This window comes from Chionomys nivalis, chromosome 11, assembly GCF_950005125.1.
Source record: "Chionomys nivalis chromosome 11, mChiNiv1.1, whole genome shotgun sequence".
Taxonomy (NCBI): domain Eukaryota; kingdom Metazoa; phylum Chordata; class Mammalia; order Rodentia; family Cricetidae; genus Chionomys; species Chionomys nivalis.
The window spans coordinates 25,797,951-25,819,324 of NC_080096.1; the positions used below are offsets into that span (position 1 = coordinate 25,797,951).

Consider the following 21,374-nt stretch of genomic DNA (forward strand, 5'->3'; position numbering starts at 1 on the left):
TTAGAGAAGATGAAAGGGATTTTTAATCAAATGCTAATAATATTTTTCTGGTCAACAGTATCCCAGAATTATTGGTTTACTGGATTCATTCTTGTCTTTGGGAATATGTGTCATCCTTTGCCAGTGGGCTGTCTTTCTGCTATCTTTTTTGTTTTGTTTTGTTTTTGTTTTTGTTTTTGTTTTTTTGGATTTTTTGAGACAGGGTTTCTCCGTAGCTTTTGGTTCCTGTCCTGGAACTAGCTCTTGTAGACCAGGCTGGCGTCGAACTCACAGAGATCCGCCCGCCTCTGCCTCCCGAGTGCTGGGATTAAAGGCGTGCGTCACCACCGCCCGGCTCTTAAGCTATGGTTCTGAAACCAAAATCTTATTTTGAAGTCATTAAACAGTGCTTTGAGCTATTTCATATTTTTGCATTTCATCTTGCAGAGGATTATGAAAATGTGTTTTTACCTTCCTTAGGGAAGTAGTTGACTCAATGGTTCAGCATTTTAAAGTGACTATATTTGGAGACCGTAGACCAGTCTATGATGGGAAAAGAAGCCTTTACACAGCCAATCCACTTCCTGTGGCAACTACTGGGGTAAGATATGTTTCTTTATTGTAAATCTATATTTGTGCTATATCTCCTTTTATTTCAGTCTTGTTTAGATCTATTTATTCTTACTTTATGTGATGAGCATTTTACCTGCATGTATGCCTGTGCATCATGTTTGTGCAGTGCCTGAGGAGGCCAGAAAAGGGTGTCAGATCCCCTATAATTAGGGTTATAGCTAGTTGTGTGCAGCCATGTGGGTGCTCGGGACCAGTTCTGGGTTCTCTGCAAGAACAAGTGCTCTTAACCACTGAGCAATTTCCCTGTATCCAGAAGCTATTTTGTTGTCCCCACCCAGTCCTGCAGCTGCTTATAAAATAATTCATCAGAGGATATAAATTAACTATGAGTGTTTGGCTGATGACTCAGGCTTATTACTAACTAGCTCTTACATTTCAATTAATCCATTTCTATTAATCTATGTATTGCCACATGGCTGTGGCATTACCTTATTTTCTACATGTCTTGCTTCTGTGGCCACTGCTGGCATCTTCTCTCGACTCAGCCTTCCTTCTCCCTATATCTCTGCTTGGATTTCCTGCCTAGCTATATTCTGCCTTGCCATAGGCCAAAGCAGCTTTATTCATCAACCAATAAAAACAATGCATATTTGCAGTGTACAGAAGAACATCCCACATCATTTGCCTTTTTCTGTATAATTAAAAGGGAAGATTTTAACTTTAGCAATTTAAAATTACATAAAACAAAATGGTTATCAGGTAAGAATTACAATTACAATATTTAGTCTATTTATATTTGACAAAGTTAAATAAAATACTCTATCTTATCTTTGTGACTAAAGTTTCATATCTAACTTACTTTTATCATAACTAAGGAAAAGTATAACTATTTAGTCTTCAACTCTATCAGAGACCCCAGAAGGATATAATAGTCCCTGAGTAAGCAGGAAGTTCATTGTAAGGAACTTCCAAAATTCTAGAAATGACAGAAACATCTGGCTGCCTGGACAGTCACCTGCAGGCCTATAGTATCTGGTAGACTTTCAGTGAAGCAAGAAATTTGAAAGAGTGTCCTGCCTATATTGGCAGTTTGTTAGCCACTTTTCTCTGTGTCCTGTAGAATGACTGTCAGTTTCTTCTGTGAAGCAGAAACCCTAAAGGACTGTCTAAACCTTGTTTTGGCAAGTTCAGCAGCCATTACTCTGTGGGTCCTGCATGTCCAGTTAGCCCAAGCAAGAGCAGTTTCTTGCCCAAATGGCTAGTCTCACCACATTGAAAGCAAGCTCCATAAGGAGCTTCTTTGATGTCCATCATGCTCTTGAAGTAATTGGCACTGCCAGGAGCAGACGTGTCTCATTGTCAAGAAAGGTTTAAATTATTAAACATTTAAATTCCATATTCTGTAGGTCTCTGAAGTGTTTAAAGATTACCTATCTATCTGAAATATGTCTCTGTATGTCCAGAAAACCTAATATGATTATAAGTTTGACTATTAAAGGTAATTGTTAATTTTTATTTATTAATTATACATTACATTTTTAATGTGCTACATAAACATAATATCTTAACCAAGAGTAGAAATATATATATATTTGGTTAAGAGTATATATATATATATATATATTATAACAAAATTGACCTTAAGTTTGTGTCATTAAATCAAAATCCATACCAACATAAAGTATTTTGAGAATAACAGTTGTTTTTTGGATTAAAGTAGATTTAATAATCTACCTTTTTATCATTTCTATATCATATCTCCTTTTTTCCTTTAGAAAGAGATTGACTATGACCATTAACCATTTATAACCGACCCCCTTTAAATGAAAACAAACATTCGTAAATAATATTTTGGGAATTTGGGCATAGTTTTCTATACTACTTCCTGCTGATGGGAGGCACTGGCAATCTTATGGGGATCCTGAGAAAATTTAGGATTATGGTCAAGCCCTGCCTGGGATATTTTGTGTGGTTTGTCCATCTCAGCTGGTAGTCTTGAAGCTGTTGTGGATGTTGGGTCACCTGGGTCATCATTGCCATTGGAGACCTTTCTAGGGATCTTGCTTGATCAAACCATATTAGCATGTAAGAAATTCACAACTTTTTATCTTCTGTGGAAACAAAAACAGAACCTTTTTTCCAAAGCAACATATCCTTAGACTCATTTAGATGCACACCTTCCTAGGCCTGAATGGAGGGGGGAGGGCCTTGGACTTCCCACAGGGCAGGGTTCCCTGCCCTCTCTTAAGGAGGGAGGGGGAGAGAAGAGGGGGAGAGGGAGAACAGGAGGGGATATTCTTTTTCTCTTTGTGGTTAGTATCGAAGGGGAAGTGTTTTTGTTTGTTTGTTGTTTTTTACTTGTGTTGTACTGATAACATCTTAATCTCGCTTTTTTTGTTGCTTTTGTTTTTTGTTTTTGTTTTTCAAGACAGCGTTTCTCTGTAGCCTTGGAGCTGGTCCTGTAACTAGCTCTTGTAGACCTCGAACTCATAGAGATCCCGAGTGCTGAGATTAAAGGCATGCATCACCAGCACCTAGCTCTTCTTCCTTTTTTTTTTTTTATAGCTGCCTAAATGTTAGTGTATTTAAGTAGGTTCCAGTGTTTTAGAATGATGAATAATACTGCCATGAATAAACTATGTATTTGAATTTTAATCTATTAATTTGACATTAAGAGTTTTTTATTTTTGCTTGTTATCTTTTTATAAGTTAAATTTTAAATAATTAAATCTATCTTTTTCAACATTTACACTTGGGTCTTGTCCCATCAACAGGTAGATTTAGATGTTACATTACCTGGGGAAGGTGGCAAAGATCGACCTTTCAAGGTGTCAGTCAAATTTGTATCCCGGGTGAGTTGGCACCTGCTACATGAAGTGCTGACGGGACGGACTTTGCCTGAGCCACTGGAGTTAGACAAGCCAATCAGCACTAACCCGGTCCATGCTGTTGACGTGGTGCTACGACATCTGCCCTCCATGAAGTAGGTGGTTCTGGCTTCTTTCCTCTTTAGAGTGAGTAGTAGAAGCCTTCCTCAGTTAACCTTTGTATGTTCCATGCTTTTCACTATTTCATTTGTACAACAATAGCAAGTAAAATATACATCATTAGCTTAGCTAATCTAGTGAATTATTCTACAGAGATATTTCTAGTCATTTATCTTAGGACCTATAAGTCTTGAATAACTGATATTTCAGATATACTATGAACTCAAATCACCTTGTTTTAAAAAGGTTTCATATTTTATACATAGTATCAGATTGTGTTGAAATTGCTATTCTTGGGCAGGAGATAGAATTCAGGCTGGAGTCTTTACCCAGCATACTTGAGGTCCTGCATTCAGGCTCCTGCATGCAAAAAAGGGAGAGAGGGATACTGCAGTTTAAAACCACACTACCTTTCCACATTCCTGGACCTGCATATGCCAAGTAGCTTTGAAACAATTAGTATAGCTATCTGGAAACATTTGTAGAAATCGCTTACCCTTTAACATTTTAAAGATGCAATGCTCTTGTTTTTAAGAAAGTATTTTAAGGAACAAGTGAGGTAGTGCACATCTTTAATCCAAGAAATTGGGAGGTGGAGGCAGGCAGATCTCTGTGAGTTCAAGGTCATCCTGGTTTAATATAGTGAGCTGTAGGCTGCCCAGAGCTATACAGTGAGATGCTGTCTTAAAAATAATAATAATAAAATATATTGCTTTGTAAACTAACAGATTCTGAAAACAGACAATTTCAGAGAAGGATGCTGATGAATTTCTTCATTTAGAATAGCCTTTTGCTTTCATGTGTATTTGTAATTGTAAGTATCATAAGTTAATTGTCTTGCTCTCGTGTTCTCTATCCTGCTGATTTAAGTATTAGTATTAGAAGGAAAGGATTGAACATGCCATTTTAATTTTTGTAGATATACACCTGTGGGGCGTTCCTTTTTCTCAGCTCCAGAAGGATATGACCACCCTCTGGGAGGGGGCAGGGAAGTATGGTTTGGATTCCATCAATCTGTTCGGCCTGCCATGTGGAAAATGATGCTAAATATTGATGGTAAGGGAACTAAAACCATATTATGAATTGGGTAGTCAATTTCTATATGGCATGCATGTGTGGTTTTATTTATGCAGTTGTGTTACTGATGTCTTAAAGTAATACTTGGATATGTATTATGACAGCCTAATAAAACCTTAATATTTTTATTATTTTTCATTTGTAAATCCTTCATGCAGAACCTGTCTAAGAATGATGCTAAACTTGAAACAGGCACATGAAAACGTGTAAAAACCCTGGTGTGATCATTTGAAAATTTTATCTTACCAACAATTTATTTGTATTCTCTTCACTCTTAAGTCAGCATTTAATTGTAAAATTCATATGTTAAGAGAAATATGTTGGTCATAGTGGCCGTAGCCAAGTGTTCCTGTTGTTCTTAAAGCATTACTGACTAGTTTCATTTTTAAGTGCTTTCCTTCAAATGCTCTCAAGCTGATACATAAGTAAAAGAACAGCATGTTGAACACCGTATGTATGTAGCCATTATTCATTTTGTCAGGGTTTTTTCTTTTACCTTTGTTAATCTGTCAATATTTCCTCCTCTCTGCAAATATTTTAGGTCCCATTCCAGAACAGCATGTTACTTTGTCCCTGCTACATACACCACTAAAAACTGGGATGTTTTCTTATTCATTAGCAATATCATTTTTTATGTAAGAAAATTAAAAAAAATAAAATTAATATTCTCCAATTCCCAGTCCAAGATTATATTTCCTTGATGGTCCCAAATATGTCTTTTTCTGCTTAATTGATTCCAATCAGAATGTAAACAAGATTTACACATCACATTCCTTCCCATCCTCTTCTTTTCTTCTTTTTAAAATTTCATTAACTTGGGGCTGGAGAGATGGTTCAGTGGTTAAGAGCACTGACTGCTCTTCCAAAGGACCTGGGTTCAATTCCCAGCACCCACATGGCGGCTCACAACTGTCTGAAGATCCAGTTGCAGGGGATCTGACACCTTCACACCAATGACATGCAGACAGAACACTGTATATACAATAAATAAAAATAATAAATTATTTTTAAAAAATAAAATGTATTTTGACTGTATCCACTCCTTTTTTCCCCACCTCTAATTTCCCTGACACTCCATTCCCGTCCCATCTTCATGCCTTTTTTTTTTTTTTTACTAGCCTACTATTTTCAGTCAGTGCTGCCACTGTTTGCAAGGACTTGGGCCATTCTCTGGAGCCACACATGACCCAGTGAGAAATCACTGTTCCGCTTCCAGCAGCTTTAAGCTGCTATTAACTCCTCGGCTAGGGCGGGGCTTCGTAAGTTTCCTGAGCCTCTCCCACCCGTTTTGAAGTTTTGACTGAAGGTAACCACTGTTGCTGTGAGTGCCCTGGCCATGTCACATCCAAAAGGCAGCTTTTCGCAGCGCGCCTTGCCATCCTGCAGCTCATACGATTCTCTCTGTCCCCTCTTCTGTGATAGTTCTTGAGCTTTGGGTTCAGGGGAGTTGACACAGATTTCCCTTTTGGGGCTGAGCTCTCAGTCACTTAGGTCAGCTCTTCCACTAGTGAAGAGTGCATTCGCTGCTCCCGTCTGCCCAAAGAAGCTTTTGTGACCAAGGTTTATAATTAAATTGTTATTTGTCTTTCAGTCTTTGGAAGGGTGGGCAGTTATTTTGTTTTCATTGATTTCTGTTTTGATACATGAAGTTTGCTTGTTGGCACACACACACACACACACACACACACTTGACTTGTAATGTGTGATACGGCCACTCTCATGTTTTCAGAACCATTCTTACTTGTTTTGTGCTATAGCCTTTCGAAATTCTGTGTCCTCACCCAGTGTGTAAGAAGACAGAATATTTTAGCTAAGATCTTATTATTTCATCAGTTAAATTAAAACAAATTGGCTTCTGTAAGGTGTGGAGTCTTGCCTTGAATCCAAAAACATACTATCTACTTCTGTCTTGTTGCTTCAGGAATCTAAGGCTTTCCTCACAAACAGTCTATGTAATCTTGGTATTCCTAGGTATTCTCTGCATTCTGTTGCTATTAAATGGGTTTAACATTTAATGGTACTTTTTAAGTATTTAATATAACTGGTTCTTATGTATAAACATGAAGGCTTTTAATTTCTATATATAACTTTTTAATCTTTCTGCCTTATTGAATTCCATACTTTTATAGTATTTTTTCAAGTGATTTTCTTGATATTTCTATGTTACAGTTATATGGTCTGTACATAGTAACAGTTTTGCCTCTCCTTTTATTCTTGTCAGATTATGTTGCCTAGTTTAGGTAGGATAGTAACAAACATCAATGATTATCCTCTTTATTCCTCATTTTAGGGGAAAGGTTTCCAAGGTTTCTCTATTAAGTATTATGAATATTTGCATGTTTTTATTATTATTATGTTAGGGACATTTGTTATGTTGTTGTTAAGGAGCATTGCCCAATTTTCATAAGTACTTTGATCAAGAGTATATGTTAAGGGCTATAGAGATAGCTCAGTGGTTAAGAGCATTGCCTCTTCTTCCAGAGGATCCAGGTTCAGTTTTCGGCACCCTCATGGCAGCTCTCAACTCGTTTGTAACTTCAGTTTCATGAGATCTGGCACCCTCACAGAGACAAAATACAATACACATAAAAATGAAAGTAAATAATTTTTAATTAACTAATTAATTAAAAATATTAGTATCGAGGCTGTCTCTGATTACATTCATAAGTCACATTTACTTACTATAAAATAATTATTTTACCAATATTTTATTTAATGTATAGAATTTTATAAAACAGTTATTGCCACCTCAAACTTTTTATTTCTGTCATTTCACCTACTTTTTATTTTTGTATATTTGTCTTTGTCCTTTTTTTCATGATTATTGACTAGCAGTTTAGTCAACTAATTTTTTAAATTTTAGATTTATTTATTTTATTATTTTAAATGTATGGGTGGTTTTTTGCCTGCATGTATGTGTATGTTCTACTTGCATGTTTGATGCCCCTGTAGGTCAGAAGAGCATGTCAGATCCCCTGGGACTTGAGTTACAGATGGTGGTGAAACTCTGTGGGTGCTGGGAATCAAATCCAGAACCTCTACAAGAGCAGCCAGTGTCCTTAGTCACTGAGACATCTCTCCAGATACCAACCCCCGATTCTCCCCCCACGACAGAAAACCTAATTTTTGTTTAATTATTTTAGTTCTTCCAACTTTGTTTTCTATAATTTCTCTTTCATTTTACAAGATTTTTCTTCTTCAGTTAGCTAAATTAAAGTTACTTTTTTGAACTAATCAGTAACTTTTATTTTTTCCTCATCAGTAAAAATATTCAAAACACAATAAAGTTTCTTCTAATCACTGTTTGAGCTTTCCTGCACAGCCTCTGAATTGTAGTGTTTTCACCACACAGTTTTCTAGAAACTGCACCCTTCATTTTTATTTCATTTATTTATTTATCTATTTAGCTTTTCAAGACGGTTTCTCTGGCTGTTCTGGAACTCACTCTATAGACCAAGCTGATCTTGAACTCACAGAGCTCCACCTGCCTCTGCCTCTTGAGTGCTGTGACTGAAGGTGTACATCTCCACTGCCTGGCCTGCTACCTTCATTTCTATTACCCCTGTAACCCATATTGTTTCAGAGGCTTTTTAAATTTTTTTTAATATTTTTATTCCTTCAGGAGACTTCTTAAATTTTAAGTTAAGATCTAACTGCTTTCTGTTTTGCTATAAATTTCAAGTTTCAACATGTTGTTAATCAGAGAACGTGGGAAGTCTTTTTTTGTTGTTGTTCTGCAGCTTTCAAGATTCAATCCTCAGTTAGTTAAAAACATCTTAAATATTTATTTTTATATTTTGTGTGTATGTGCACATGAATATGTGCTTGTACAAGAGCATGAGTGTGGAGGTGAGAGTCTGCCCTCTTTTATTTTCCCGAGATAGGGTCTCACTATGTAGCCCTGACTGACTATCCTAAAATCCCTCTGTAGACCAGGCTGCTCTCTTGAATTCAGAGATCCTCCTGCCTCTGCCTTCTCTCTCTCTCTCTCTCTCTCTCTCTCTCAAACTCTCTCTCTCTCTCTTTTCTTTCCTTCCTTCCTTCCTTCCTTCCTTCCTTCCTTCCTTCCTTCCTTCCTTCCTTCCTTCCTTCCTTTCTTTCTTTCTCTTTCTTGATTCTCATGGGTACATGAAGTGCTAGAATTACAGGCCAAAGTGCCCAGCTGTGTTTTATGGTATTTGCAATACAAGAAAGACCCTTTTCTCCTCCTTTCTTCTGTTTCTGTCATTGTTTGTCTGTGTGTTTGTTTTTTATTAGTATCAATATTTACCCCTGACTGGCCTGGAACTTGCTATGTAAATCAAGTTAACCCTGAACTCATGACGACATACCTTCCTCTGCCTCCCAAGGGCTGGGATTAACGGTGTGGTCTCGTTTGACAGCAAGTGCCTTCACCTGTTAAGCCTTTTGACCAGACCCAATTTTGCCCAAATTTTTTAATTTGGCTTTTAACTTTAAGTCATATCTATTATATATGTGGTACAATTGTTGAGTTTATTCTACTTATTATGTTTCTAATGGTTTTACGTCTTTAGCGCATATACTAGTTATGCTTTATTCTGTACCTGTGTGTACCATTTGCGTTCATCTTATGTCTGCCATTAAATATGTTAGTGCTTACTACCGGGCCTTTCACTCAAGTGTGGCCTGTAACCTGTTAATTTCAGTTCATCCTCCAGAAGGGGTCATCTGAGTGAAAGTTGAGTTTGTGCATTATTGTGTTTATTTCTAAAGAAGACTGGGGCAGGAGGATTGCTGAAAATTCTAGAGCAGCCAGACGGTGGTGGCGCACGCCTTTAATCCCAGCACTTGAGAGAAAGAGGCAGGTCGATCTCTCTGAGTTTGAGGCCAGCCTGGCCTACAAGAGCTAGTTCCAGGATAGGCACCAAAGCTACAGAGAAACTTTGTCTCAAAAAAAAGAAAGAGAGAGAGAGAGAGAGAGAGAGAGAGAGAGAGAGAGAGAGAGAGAGAATCCTAGAGCAGCCTGAGTTACAGAGTGAATTCTAGACCATTTAGTACTACCTAGTGGGCCCTTGTCTTGAAAAACTGAAAGAATTTTAATGTGCAGCCAGTGTTTCTTACTGTACCTTTTGGTATGTGTTTACTATATTAATTACTTAGATCTGCCTTAACTTTTTTTCTTTACATTTACTTACTGTGTGTGTATATGGATGTGTCTGAATGAGCTCATGCCATGGTGTATGTGATGGTCAGAGGAGAGTGTGTGAGAGTTGGTTCTCCATCCACCATGTGGGTCCTGGGGATAGAATTCAGACCATCAGGTGGTGGCAGGCCCTTTTACCTGCTGAGCTAGCACACCAGCCCTCTTCCTTGAATTCTAAAGTATTTGCTCTTAGGTCTTTCCATGATTTCATTAAGATCTTTTTAGTAGGTAATGGTGGCACACACCTTTAGTTCTAGTACTAGGGAGGCAGGGACAGGCAGATCTCTAGGAGTTCAAGGCCTATATAATGAGTGTCATGCCATCCAAGACTACATGGTGAGACCCTGGCTTAAAAAAAAAAAAAAACGCCGGGCGGTGGTGGCGCACACCTTTAATCCCAGCACTCGGGAGGCAGAGGCAGGTGGATCTCTGTGAGTTCAAGGCCAGCCTGGTCTACAAGAGCTAGTTCCAGGATAGGCACCAAAGCTACAGAGAAGCCCTGTCTTGGAAAATAAAAAATAAAAAAAAAAACAAGAAAGAAAGAAATTTAATAGAGTTTTACCTTAAGAAATGTTAAATTTCATTTTCATCTTTTGTCATATTGTCTGTTTAGTTTGTCAGATGTAACGCACTGCTTTTTGGTATTTCTGTTTGAGAAAAGACTCTCACTGTATAGAATAGCGCTAGCTGTTCTGAGACTATCCTCCTTCCTCAGCCTTTGAGGTGCTAGGATTAAAAGGTGTGCCTCTGCATCGAGCTCTACAGTGTTTATATACTGTCTTTGCGTGAATGCTTACCTTTTTGTAGCTCGTGTTTGAATGAAATGTATTCACTCAAACCACTGGTAGAAGATGTAGGAAGAATGTTAGTTGCACTTTAGCATCAAGATGAGTTTCCAGGTTTCTCTTGTTGAAGGCTCCATCCAGAAGGGGGGAATGGAGTCAGTCTTTAAACTACATCTTCATCTCCCATGCTTTCCAGTAACTTCCATGATTTAACTGTTGCAAGTTGCTCTTCATTTGCAGCTTTCCTATACAATTATTTCAAAATAAGAAATTACAAAAAATGCTTCATTTATAATTTTAAATAATATTTAAAGATTAATCATTTTAAATTAATTTTATTATTTATTTATTTACTTACTTATCTTTTTATTTTGGGTTTTGAGACTGGGTTTCTCTGTGTAGCCCTGGCTATCTTAGAACTCACTCTGTAGACCAGACTATCCTGGAACTCACAGAGATCCACCCGTGTCTACCTCCTGAGTGCTGGGATTAAAAGCATGCGCCACCACCGCTAGGCAGGGACTATGATTTTAAACCACTCTCCTCACACTCTGATGACACACTCTTATGCCTCCTTTTTCTTTCCCATCAAGGAGCCCCATTCCATCTCAGTTCCAAACATGACCTATAAGCTAAGATTCTTTCTCTCTGGGAATGAAAATATACTGTTTACCCATAGAGTCCTTGTACTTCCTGTCATTCTGCAGTTGTCTATGTTCAGATATGACTTCTTGTATAGATTTTGCTAGTCCTGAATACTTGGGCTGTATTTACTTACAGTGTGGCATTTTCTGGGCTTTTTATCTCCTGGTTTTATCAAAATGTACTTTTATTAATATTCTCTTTGTTGATCTGTATAGTATCTAGGAAAAAGATGAGAAAATGGGACTAAACTGCTGTTATGTCTCTACCAGAACTTGAAAGTTTAGCTTTGAAAATTATTAAGAAGGGGTTTCTAAATAATCTATTGGTTAAACAAACCACGAAGGATATTTGAGTTTTGAACAGAATGATAATTGATAATATATACCAAAAGTGGTATGATTGATTTAAGCTTAGAAAGAATTTAAAACTTTACTGACCTGTTAGAACAGAAGAACAGTATCAGTAACTGGAGTATTTATCTTAAAATGTTAGAAAATTAAACATAAAGACACTAGAAGGAAACAAGAAATAAAAACAGGAGTTAATAGCCGGGCGGTGGTGGCGCACGCCTTTAATCCCAGCACTTCGGAGGCAGAGGCAGGCAGATCTCTGTGAGTTCAAGACCAGCCTGGTCTACAAGATCTAGTTCCAGGACAGGCTCCAGAGCCACAGAGAAACCCTGTCTCGAAAAACCAAAAAAAAAAAAAAAAAAAAAAAAAAAAAAAAAAAAAACAAACAGGAGTTAATAAAATAAAAAGGAGTTTAAACCTGCTGGTAGGGAGACTTACTGGGTTATTACGAAAGGTAGTGACGCGATCGTATTTGTTTTCCAGAAAGAGACCTCTGGCAGCAGTTTGGAAAATAGATAGAGGAGAAAAGCTAATCTGAGAAGCCAGTAGGGGCTTTTCAATCACTAGCTCAGGTAAGAGATGCTAATGCTCTGATGTGGGATGGAGAGGAAGGGACATATTCATTCCAAGGAAAGGCTTAAGAACCATGTCCACAAAAGCAGAACTTTGGGTGTAGTTACTGGCACATGGAACTGACTAGAAATAGACCAGAAACTACTAAGCTTTTAAAGAAATTATACTTGCAAATAAACTATAAGCCTGGTATATCAAATCTGTCAAGAGTTCATCCAAAGAAGCAGAACAGGTAGGAAATACATAGAGAGTCAGTTTTTACAGTTGTGATAAAGCTGATCTGAAATCCTTAGAGAAGGTGACAAGAATAGCGATCTTGGACATAATCTAAGCTGCTGTCTGTAGATGGAGCTGCTTCTTTCCTTCTCTCAGGCTCATCCACATTATCCTAGATAATGTCCTTTATGTTCAGTCACCTAATTATGAGCTTTGATTACATCTATAAAATAACTTCTCAGCAACGCCTATATTAGTGTTTGATTGAAATAAATAAAAACTAATAGCCTAGCCAAGTTGATACGCTAAGAAAAAAACATAAGCTGAGTGTGATAGACTTAAACCTGAAAGCTTAGTTAGTACTCAAGAGGCTGAGGCAAAATTTATATATTCTTGTAAGTTTAAGGCCAGCCTGGGCTACATAGTGAGTCTGAGAGCAACTTGAGCTACAGAACAAGTAAGACTCTGCCTTTTTATTTATTTTTTTATTTATGTACTTATTTATTTATAAGCCCTATCAATAGTTGGCTGAATTTTTCTACGATTTTTTTAGTCATTGAAACAAGTTTAGAAGCAGTACCATATATGTTCTAAACTAGTTTTTTGTCTAGCATCTTTTTTTTTTTTTTTTTTTGGTCTAAAAGTCTATAGTGGTGAGCGCTGAAAGTCAGAATGCTAGACCAAACATGGTGACTCACCTGTGATCCCAGGACTCAAAGAGTGATCGGGATCCAGAGTTTAAGGTCACCCTAAGCTACACAGAGAGTTTGAGGTCAGCCTGGGCTAAATAATGAGACCTTGTCTTTTAAAGCAAACAGTGCCTAGTGTGGTACTGCCTGCCTGCAATTCTAGCTCTTAGAAAACCCAGGCAGGAAGGGAGGGCTCAAGGCCGGCTGGGCTGCGTAATGTGAGTCTTTAGGAGAGTTAGCATAGACAGAAACAGAAAGGGGAGGGTAAAGTCATGAGGAATTATAGCATTTAAGAAAACAAGTGAGCCAAGAGTTGCTGTTACAAGCAGTATGGGAACAAAAAGAAAAAATAAGTAAAATCCAGTTCAAAGTTGAAGTCAACAAAAGTGTATTCAAACATTAAATGATTTCAATTAAACGAGACCTTTGGCATTAAAATAAGAGCAAAAAAGAATATCAGTGCTATGATTTTTAGTCACTATCGTGTTTTCTAACTTCTGTTCTTCTTACAGGTTTCAGTCTACATGTTACTTCCTTAAGAAGCAGTGTTTGACACCCTTCTCCCCCAGTCCAGCCACCCCCAAGTCTGAGTTAGGTATTTGTCTTATATATTCCCACAGCACAGTGTATGCCCCCTATAATGGCACGTTCCTCCCTGAGATATCTGCTTTCTGTTCTGCGTCTCCTATGAAAATGGACATAGAGTGTTGTCGTTCGCCAGTGTACGCTCCATGCCTAGCATAACTCACACCAAGCAAAGAATGAACACATCCAAGAGCATGGAAAGCAGAAACATTTACAGGACGAAATGATAGCCAAGCTGAATAAACAGTATAATATAGGAAAAAGATTTGTAGTTTAGGTTGAAAGGTAGATACCCAGGAATAAATTTTCTGAAGTCTGTAAAATAGAAAAATTTTACTGAAAGATGTGAAACAAACTTCAAACCAAAAAAAAAAAAAAAGAAAAAATGTATTTATTTAGAAATCCTAAGATATAAGTTATCCCAAAATAAACTTTTAAGTACAACACTAATTAAAACCCAATGGTCTATGTTAGGATACTTCATAAGTCTGTTTGGTTTTGAAACAGTGTTTCACTAGGTAGTCCAGGCTGTCCTAGACTCTGCATAGAGCAGAGCACTCTCTGCCTCCCAAGCGCTGGGATTAAAGGTTGCACCGTCACACAAAGCTTGATAAGTCTGTGTTTGTATTGAAGGATAAATGATCACGAGAAACTAATACAATTTTAAAGAAAAAGGAATTGCCCTCTTAAGTGTGAAACACTAACTGTTATATACAATTCTGTAAGTGCAGCGACAGACAGATTAATGACTTGGAGAGAGAACCTAGAAACAAAGCAGCTGTGCATTTATGAAAACTGTAAGTTGTGAGTTGGCATTTCAAGTTAATGGGGAGAAGGAAAATAATAAGTTATATTTAACAGTTATAAACATTTTGAAAAAATATTTGGATCCAGCTGGGTAGTGGTGGTGCAAGCCTTTAATCCCAGTTCTTGGGAGGCAGAGGCAGATAGATCTCTAAATTTGATGCCAGCCTGGTCTCCGGAGTGATTTCCAGGATGGCATTTGTCCCATTGTCCAGCATTTGTAATCCCATTGTTGGGGTGTCAAAGCGGAAAGGATCCCTGGGGTTTGCTGGCCAGACATTCTACTGCATCAGTAAACACCAGATTCCTGGAAAGACCCAACAAAAATTCAAGTGGAGAAGACACCTGACACTGACTTCTGCCCTCCACATGTGCACGCACACACACTCACACATGCACGCACATACCCACACATGCACGCTCGTGCGCTCACACAAACACACACACACTCACTAACCTAAGCAAAAAAAAAAAGACAGAAAAGTAAACTGTCAAAAGTTGGAGTTTGTATAAATCCACGAAGTTAAAATAATAGAACGTTTGCAGTTCATAGAACAGAGCTTTATAGACTCTAAGGATAAATAAACAGAAGAATGGGTAGTTCTCAAAGAAGAAGAACCAATAACTAATACATAGATTCTCAAATCCACTAATAATCATGAAATTACAAGTAGAATCAATCAAGGTACCATTTCACACATTCGATCTGTACAGGTTTTTAAGTCTTATAAAATCATCACATGTCTATACTCCAACTATTTGGGTCATCAGAGAGATTATTCAAGTTCAAATGCTAGCTTGTGCAACAAGTAAGACTCAGCCTCAACAAAAACATATAGAAGGCAACAAATGTTGGTGAGGAACTCACATGGTTTAGAGATAGGCTTTAGTATAACTATTTTAAAGAATAGTTTTTGTTGGACTGGTTTGTTGAGGGTTTTTTTTTTTTTATTTGGTTTGGGTTTTGGTTAGTTGTTTTAAATTTAGAAACAGAATCTAACGTAGGCGAAGCTGGTTCTACAGAGAGAGTTCCAGAATAGCCAAAGGTACACAGAGAAACTCTGTCTCAAAAACAATAATAACAACAACAAAAATTATGGCATCTTGATTAAATGAACATAGTGCCTGAAATTTTGAATGTTTCTCCCCTTCTAAGCTTTATTAAGATGTGATTAACAAAGTTGTGTATGTTTAAGGCATACAATACATTTGATAATACATGTTCCAGGGTTGGGAGATGGCTCAGTGGTTAAGAGCAATGACTGCTCTTCCAGAGGACCTGGATTCAATTCCAGCACCCACGTGGCAGCTCACAACTCTCTGTAACTCTAGTTCTAGGGGCCTGACTCCCATGGCAAAACACCAATGCATATAAAATAAAAAAATAAGAATATATGTTCCATGTGGAATCATCACCATCTGTAGCACCCCAATGTAGTAGGAGCTGTGGGCTGTGTTCCTGCCGCCCCAGCTCCTGGTCGCCTGGCTAGCTTATGCCCCGAAATAACACACAAACTGTATTCTTTTAAACACTGCTTGGCCCATTATATCTAGCCTCTTCTCGGCTAACTCTCGCACCTGGACTAGCCCATTTCTAATAATGTGTGTAGCACCCCAAGGTGAGCTTACCAGGAAGATTCTAGCTTACGTCCATCCTGGGTCGGAGCTTCATCACATCTGCCCCAGAGAGCAGAGCTATCAAGTCTGAGCTCACTTCCTCTTCCTCCTTGCATTCTGTTCTGTTTACTCCACCCCCCTATGTTCTAACCTATGAGGGTCAAGCAGTTTCTTTATTTTTTAACCAATGACCTTCCTCCATCACCCCAATACCTTGCATACTAGTCACATTTGTGTTCGCTTCTGAGACCATTTGAGACCTACACAGTGAATATGCACATAATTATACATTAATAATATATATAGTGTGTTAGTTAAATTCACCATACTACACATTAGTTCTTAGAACTTAACCAATACCTGAACATCTGTGCTCTTTGACCAGTGTGTCTTCATTTTTCCCACCTCCAACCCTCCCAGTAGCATGGTAACTACCACTCTGCCGTTTCTGAGTTTGGATTCTAAAATTCCACTTCTGGGTAAAACCAAATAGTAATTGTCTTTCTGTGCCTGGTTTATTTCACTGAACGTACATGGCCTCTAGATTCATCCATGTTGTCAAAAAAATGACAGGACTTCCTTCTTTTTTAAGGAATAATAAACTCTTTCACACACAACACAAATTTTTAAATCCATTGATGCGTCGGTAGCTATAGGTTGTTGGTGTATCTCCGCTATTCTGAATGGTGCTACAATGAAAACGGGAATGCAGATGTCTCTTTGACATAGTGATTTTTAATTTGCTTTTAGTATAAAGCCAGAAATAAGATTGCTGTACCATAAGTAGTTAAATTAAGTAATTTTAATGGTACATATAGAACCACAGCCTTGTACATGTTAAGCAGATGTCCTACCACTGACCTGCATGCCCCACAGTTTATAGTATTTAAGTAACTTCATACGTTTTCCACAATACCTGTACCAAGGATTTACTTATTTATTGCCAGTAAAATGTATTAATAATGTAAAATTAATGTTACTGTGAACAATAACAAGAACTGAGAAGTGTTGTTCTGGTCACCTTACTTGTTAAATATCCTTTCCTTGTTCCTGTGTGGTTTTGATTTTACAAGCCTTGTACCTGTTTACTACACTAAACTAAACAACATTTACTAAAGTCGAAATTAACTAGAGTAGGCTGGTACTGAGCAATGTAAATACCACAGGGAAGCGGGGTTCAGGTGGCTCCGTGGATAGTCACCTGCTCACAGGCTTGACCACCTGAGTTTGCTCTCTGGGACCCACAAGATACAGAAAGAAAACTGACTCCTGCAAGTTGTCCTCTGACCTCCACATGCACACTGTGGGTGCATGTGCATGCATGCACACACACACACATGCACACACACACAAATAATGAATGAATGAATGAATGAATGAATGAATGAATGAATGAATAAATGTTTTGGATTTTTTTTAAGGAAATACTACAGAGCTGATCCAGTGAGGACAGGCGTCTACTGCCAGGCTGGTGACACCTAGGCACACCAAATCAATAGATCAGAGTTTAGGAAGTACCGCAAAGGGGAGTGCTGAATGCAGTGGACCATGCAGAGGAGCCATTGCGCTCTCAGAGGCTGAGAAACACTTCCTAAGGAGATGACAGGTGGGGGAAACAAGTTGGCATTGGAGAGGAGCGTGGAAAAAGACTCTAATTAATCTTATCCTGTGACCAAAGGTATCTTGAGAGAAATTGTTCAGTGGCATTTGGTACCCGAACTCTCAGTTAAGCAGGTAAACACTATATTTTACTAATCTAAGACTCGGAGTTTTTTTTTTTTCCCACATTCAACTTCTCTGAGATTGGGCACTGTCTTAGAATTAATGATTTGTCCCAGTTTGATTTCTTTTTATTGGTATTTGTCGTATTGCTGTCAATGGCACCTTAGAATTCAATTAAATTCAGAGAAATTGGCCCATTTTGAGGTCACCCCATTAACTGCTTGAATTTTATTGTTGTAATTCATATGTGTAAGAAGCATCCTGTCCCTTAGGTAGAGTTTGGTTTGTCAGGATTGGGGCTCAGGGGTACTAGGGACAAATCTGGGGCCTGTTGCATGCTAAGAACATACTACCACTGAGCCACATCCCAAATCTTTCCTCCAAGCATTTTGTTATTTTCTCACATAAATTCCCACCATAGAAGTGAGTGCAATGGTGCACAATTATGTCCGTGTGGGCTGAGGTGGGAGGATCACTTGAGCGTACTAGCTCAGAATGAGCCTGAGTAACACAGAGTGACTGACTCCATTTCAAAATACACTTCCCAAACACAGTTATGTTAGCATATATCCCAAACTGAGTAGTACAGAGACCAAAGGCCGTCTGCCAAAGCTCCACATGAGCCTTACTTAAATGTCAAAGTCTGGTTCCACAGTTTATGAGTGTGATGTAACTGTACTGCATCACTTAAGAAGCAGGTTCTTGAAAGACAAGTCTTACACCTTAGACATCTTAGCTTCAAACAGATTATTTTACAGACAGAGTAACTCAGTGGTAGGGCATTTGCTTAAGGTGTAAATTCCTGGGTTCCTTCGAAACAAAAACTTTTTAAGATTTTTCAATAAAAAGTAGCTTTCTCTAAAATGTTCTTTATCAAGCCAGGCGAGGTAGCACACGCTTGTTGCCTCGTCTGTTTAGAATATATCAAATAGATAAACTAAACATTTGTTGAGAATAAATCTTAAATCTATTTTAATATAATTCTTTGGTATACTGTTATTTCCCCTTTTGTTTTGCATACTAATGGATGTGTTTAATTTTACATAAGGATTTAAATCTTCTCTGGGCATGGTGATGCATACCTATAATCCTAGCACTTGGAAGGAACATCAGGAGTTCAAAGTCATCTTCATCTATATAATAAGTTCCAGACCAGTCAGGGGAAAAAAATTTAGTCTTACCTGAGTATTTGATGCTGCAGGACATAGAAAATAGTGTTTTTCAGAGCTGATCAATATTTTAATTTTATAATCACCAAAGCTGAGAATGTGGCTTGGTAGAAATATGTAGTACAGAATAACAGAAGACTTGTTAGGAATATTTCCCGAACTATTGGAGGTTCTGTCCCAATCCCAAACCAAAATTCTTTTAACAATTTTTTTTAGACTCTAACCAGCAATTTAGACTGTGTTTGTTTGTTTGTTTGTTTGTTGAGACGGGTCTCTCTATCAGCCCTTGGCTCTTGAACCTTACCTGTAGACCTTGAACTCACAGAGGATCCGCCTGCCTCCCGCCTCCCAAGTGCTGGGATTAAAGGCGTAGGACACCACTTGCTGCTCAACCATCAGTTTTAAAAATCAAACATTCTAATATAATGAAACTTGAAGATACACTAATTTGATTTATGCTAAGGAATGACAAATATTAATTTTCTTTTTCATAACTATATTAAAGTATTCTAAATAAAAGAAAATTGGGGCACACAGTAAAATTTCTACGTTCTTCACAGTATACAGCAGTCCCTGATTTGAGTCAAAGTATTTGAGGCAGCGTTCGTTAGAATGACATGGTGCTATGGTAGATGTAGTTCAGAGTTCTCGTGCTCTGTGTTCGGAACCAAGGTTACTGCACGGGCAAGCACTTAAGAAACAATGCAGATTCGTCACAGGCTAGATACTCAGTTTTCAGTCATTGAGCCTTTTATTGTTGCCAAAAATTTCACAGTCCCCATATTCAGTCAGACTCACAGTTTATTGTGATCAAAGCCAGGGTCATCCAGGCAGCCTGTCCTCACGTTAGAACAGCGTGGTGGTGATAAGAATATCAGTGCAGCCTGCAGATCAGTTTCTTGCTCATTTCTGTTTGACCAGGCTGGCCTAGAACTCAGAGATCTGGCTTTCTCTGTTTCCAAAGTGCTGGCATTAAAGGCGTGTGCTACCACCACTGGCTTGAGTGATCCTTTCAAACTTGACTTACTGTGTGGTCCTTTTGAGATCATACTTGATTGTTGTCTTAGACATTCCTTTGTCAAGTAATTCAAAAACATTAATAGACAACAACAACAAGAAGAAGCTGACATCAGGGCAAAGTGGTGAACGAAACTGCCTCCCAGTGGTGGTGGGGATATTACTCCAAAACACAAATTAACTAAAGACACTGTAAAATACAGTGAGTGGTAAATGAAAAATTCGCATGGAAAACAACAACAGATCCCAGCCCAGAAACAACAAAAAGATTATAAAACAAAATGCCAAAATGGGCTGGGTTGAAGCAGAGGAATTAAAAGTTGGAGGTCATTCTCCACTACATTGAGTTGAAGGCCAGTCTGGTGTACATGGACCCTCTCTGGAAAAAGTAAAAACTTCAACCACACACCTAGAAAATAGAAAGGCGGGACACATCCCCATAGATTCAGAAACCCTTATCTGAAGGGTCGGTGGAGTGATGCCTGGCTCTCCTGTCTTAGCCTTAGATGGTGATTTTAGCAGGTTCTCTCCTTTAATCCCAGCACTTGGGAGTCAGAGGCAGACGGATCTCTGTGAGTTGAAGGCCAGCCTCGTCTCCAAAGCTACAGAGAAACCAAAAAAAAAAAAGACAAAAAGAAAAAGAGCCTTTAATTATAGAGTAGTTTAGATTCATAGGCAATTAGGCGGTGCAGAGTTCTCGTATATCTGATTAGCAGTTTTCCCACTGTTAGCATTTACATTAATAAGAGAAAAGAACATGTGTACCCGGTCATGAGAGCTTATCAATAGCATCTATCTGGTATTGATAAATGTGGCATATTAGTGTTTATTTAGTTGCTACTGCTACTCCCAGCTATACTCATGCTTGCTGCTCGGTTCCTGTTCTTTTTTTAGGAATTTAAGAGAAAAGAGTATGTAAGAGGCAGTTTTTAAACACCTTACTCACATACTGAAAAGTGTCTTTTTTACACTCCTTAACAAAGTTAACTGAATAGTTATGCAGGGGATGAAGCAGTAGGATCTCTTGAGGCCAGCGAAGCAAGACCCCCTATTAAGAGAAGCAAGCGTCTGTGCCAGAACTTCCCTTTCAGGAGCATGGAGCACTTCTCCATTTGTAGCTGTCGTCTTTGTCTGCTCTGGCTCGAACCTAGGGGATGGATAGTGCCTGCTAAGCCCTGTTCTATTTTTATAGTTTATATACTATAAAGTCCACCCTTTTGTCTTTTTAATCTCATGGGGTTTTGTTTGTTTATTTGTTTGTTTTGTTGTTGTTGTTTGGTTGGTTGGGTTTTTTGGCGGGGGGGGGGGCGGGGGGATGGTTCAAGACAGGGTTTCTCTGTAGCTTTGGAGCCTGTCCTGGAACTAGCTCTTGTAGAGCAGGCTGGTCTCGAACTCACAAAGATTCACTGCCTCCCGAGTGCT

General features: G+C 38.3%; 1 protein-coding gene across 1 annotated transcript in view; it reads left to right on the forward strand.

Annotated features, from left to right (window-relative positions):
* LOC130883346 (protein argonaute-3) overlaps positions 1-21,374 on the forward strand; it is an 84,606-nt gene that overhangs the window by 19,522 nt on the left and 43,710 nt on the right. Inside the window, exons 3-5 of the mRNA XM_057783575.1 lie at positions 460-580; positions 3,327-3,535; positions 4,459-4,595. Of these exons, the coding sequence (XP_057639558.1) occupies positions 460-580; positions 3,327-3,535; positions 4,459-4,595 (467 nt within the window). The remainder of the gene's footprint in view (positions 1-459; positions 581-3,326; positions 3,536-4,458; positions 4,596-21,374) is intronic.